We start from the raw sequence: 1788 nt of genomic DNA, 5'->3' as shown, positions 1-1788 counted from the left end.
TTTACAAAGGACTCTCCTGTTCCCTGAACGTTTTGATGTGCCTGAAGTGAATCTCTGCACTTGAAACAAAGGAGTTTGCAATTTCACTGCAGTGGGAAAGGCCTAATAATAGTCTGGTGCCTGATGGCATTTGTAGGTTTTCAAATGAAATGAGAGTAGTACTTCTCAGAAGGCACTTTATACATCTGTTCCCCCTTTATACTTCATAAGAAGTAGGGGGAAATACTTTTTTTGGATCATCTGCTTTTGTATATTGAAGGTGTTCTTCATCATCAAAAAGAATTTAATGAGAATTTATCAGAAAGTTCAGGAAAAATATTTAAAACAAATTATTTACCCTATACATGTTTTAGGCTTAATAAGATATTGTCTACATGAAATTGGGGAATTAAAATAAATATCCACAGTAAGAGTTTTAGATACAAGGTTTTGTTTGTGAACTTTTCTGGACACACTGGTCATTTTACATTTGAGTTTTTTGGGAGTTTTTTTGTCTTTCTCATGCTCTTGTGTGAGCAGCAAGACAAAACCTATCCTGATTACACCAGGCAAAACAAATAACCAGGCAAAATGCTTTCATAAGAGAACACATGTCTCTAATCACCACTCAGGTGAAAAACACATTTCAGACAAAATAGGGTTGCTTTTGTTTGCTTTTTTTTTTTAATATCCTCTAAAAAGGGGTAAATATTACAGGATTATTGCCCCAGTGCATTACCTCTTATCTAGTCATTCACACCTGTGAAAAACTGAATGAAAAAACATGTGCCTTCATAAAGTTTGGGAAAGTGGACGCACAAAGTGTGTTCAGAGTTAAACTGGATAATGATCCTGTTCACTTAAAAAGGGACAGATTTTCAATTCTTTTCATGTAAAAAGGGTCAGATTTTCTTTCCACATAGGCTAATGTAAATTGCAGAAATACTTTCCATGCAGTACGCTGTGATTTCTTCTAAATTATCTGATTTTGCTTATCCTTGATGACCAATAGGTTTATACCAATAAAAAACATTACAGAAAAATAATTTTCTTTTAAACTGGCAGGTGGAAAGTTTAAAAAGTTCATACTTTTGTAATTTTCAAAGAAAGGCACAGATTTAGAAAGGCACATTCTTAGAAACCTCAGCTCACAGCTGCAGGTGGCAAAGCAAGGCAAACAATGCAAATGCTTCCATAAGAGGGAAATAATGTCATTTGGGATTTTTTTTTTTTTTTTTTGGCAAAACATTGTGAAACACAGCTGAGGAATGCTGTATTTTGAAATGGGAAAGGGCAACAGGATGCATCTCTTTTCTGATCTATAAAGGCTGATGTTTGGCTGATGTTCCTACAAAAAACCACTTAGAAATGCAGTCCCTGTCCACAACATCCTCATTTCAGTGCTTCATTTTACTTTTTTTTTTTTTTTCCCCTCTGAGGCAGATGCATGAGGACGACATGAAGAAAACATAAGATTACTTTAAACAGATGCAGCATCCTCAAGGCAGGACACACCCTCCTCAATACTGCAGCTGGTTTAGAGGGTTGGACAAGAAAGGGATGTACTCCGAGTCCCTCAGCTGCCTTCCCCAGCTCTTCTGTCACCAGTCTGTCACCTCCTCCCGGCTGCACTCCACACCAGCATCCTCCTCGTGCGAGCAGTTGTGCGTGCCGACATCGGCATGGGAGCACTCCAGCAGCGTCCTCTCCTGCCCGGAGCACTGCACATCATCCAGGAGAATGCGGAGTGAGGTCCCTGCCCCAAATTCTGCCTTCTTGGTGGCCCGCACCGCGTAGGGGAAGCCGAGC

The 1788-nt window shown here is 39.4% G+C and overlaps 1 protein-coding gene across 1 annotated transcript in view; it reads right to left on the bottom strand.

Annotated features, from left to right (window-relative positions):
- Window positions 1–1200: 1200 nt before the first annotated feature.
- Window positions 1201–1788, bottom strand: part of HHIPL1 (HHIP like 1) — a gene marked incomplete at its 5' end in the record, with an annotated part of 19470 nt that continues 18882 nt past the window's right edge. Inside the window, one exon of the mRNA XM_017728936.1 lies at window positions 1201–1784. Within this exon, the coding sequence (XP_017584425.1) occupies window positions 1581–1784 (204 nt within the window). The remainder of the gene's footprint in view (window positions 1785–1788) is intronic.

Source organism: Corvus brachyrhynchos, unplaced genomic scaffold, assembly GCF_000691975.1.
Source record: "Corvus brachyrhynchos isolate BGI_N302 unplaced genomic scaffold, ASM69197v1 scaffold1, whole genome shotgun sequence".
Classification (NCBI taxonomy): domain Eukaryota; kingdom Metazoa; phylum Chordata; class Aves; order Passeriformes; family Corvidae; genus Corvus; species Corvus brachyrhynchos.
This window is presented reverse-complemented; position numbering and strand designations above follow the sequence as displayed.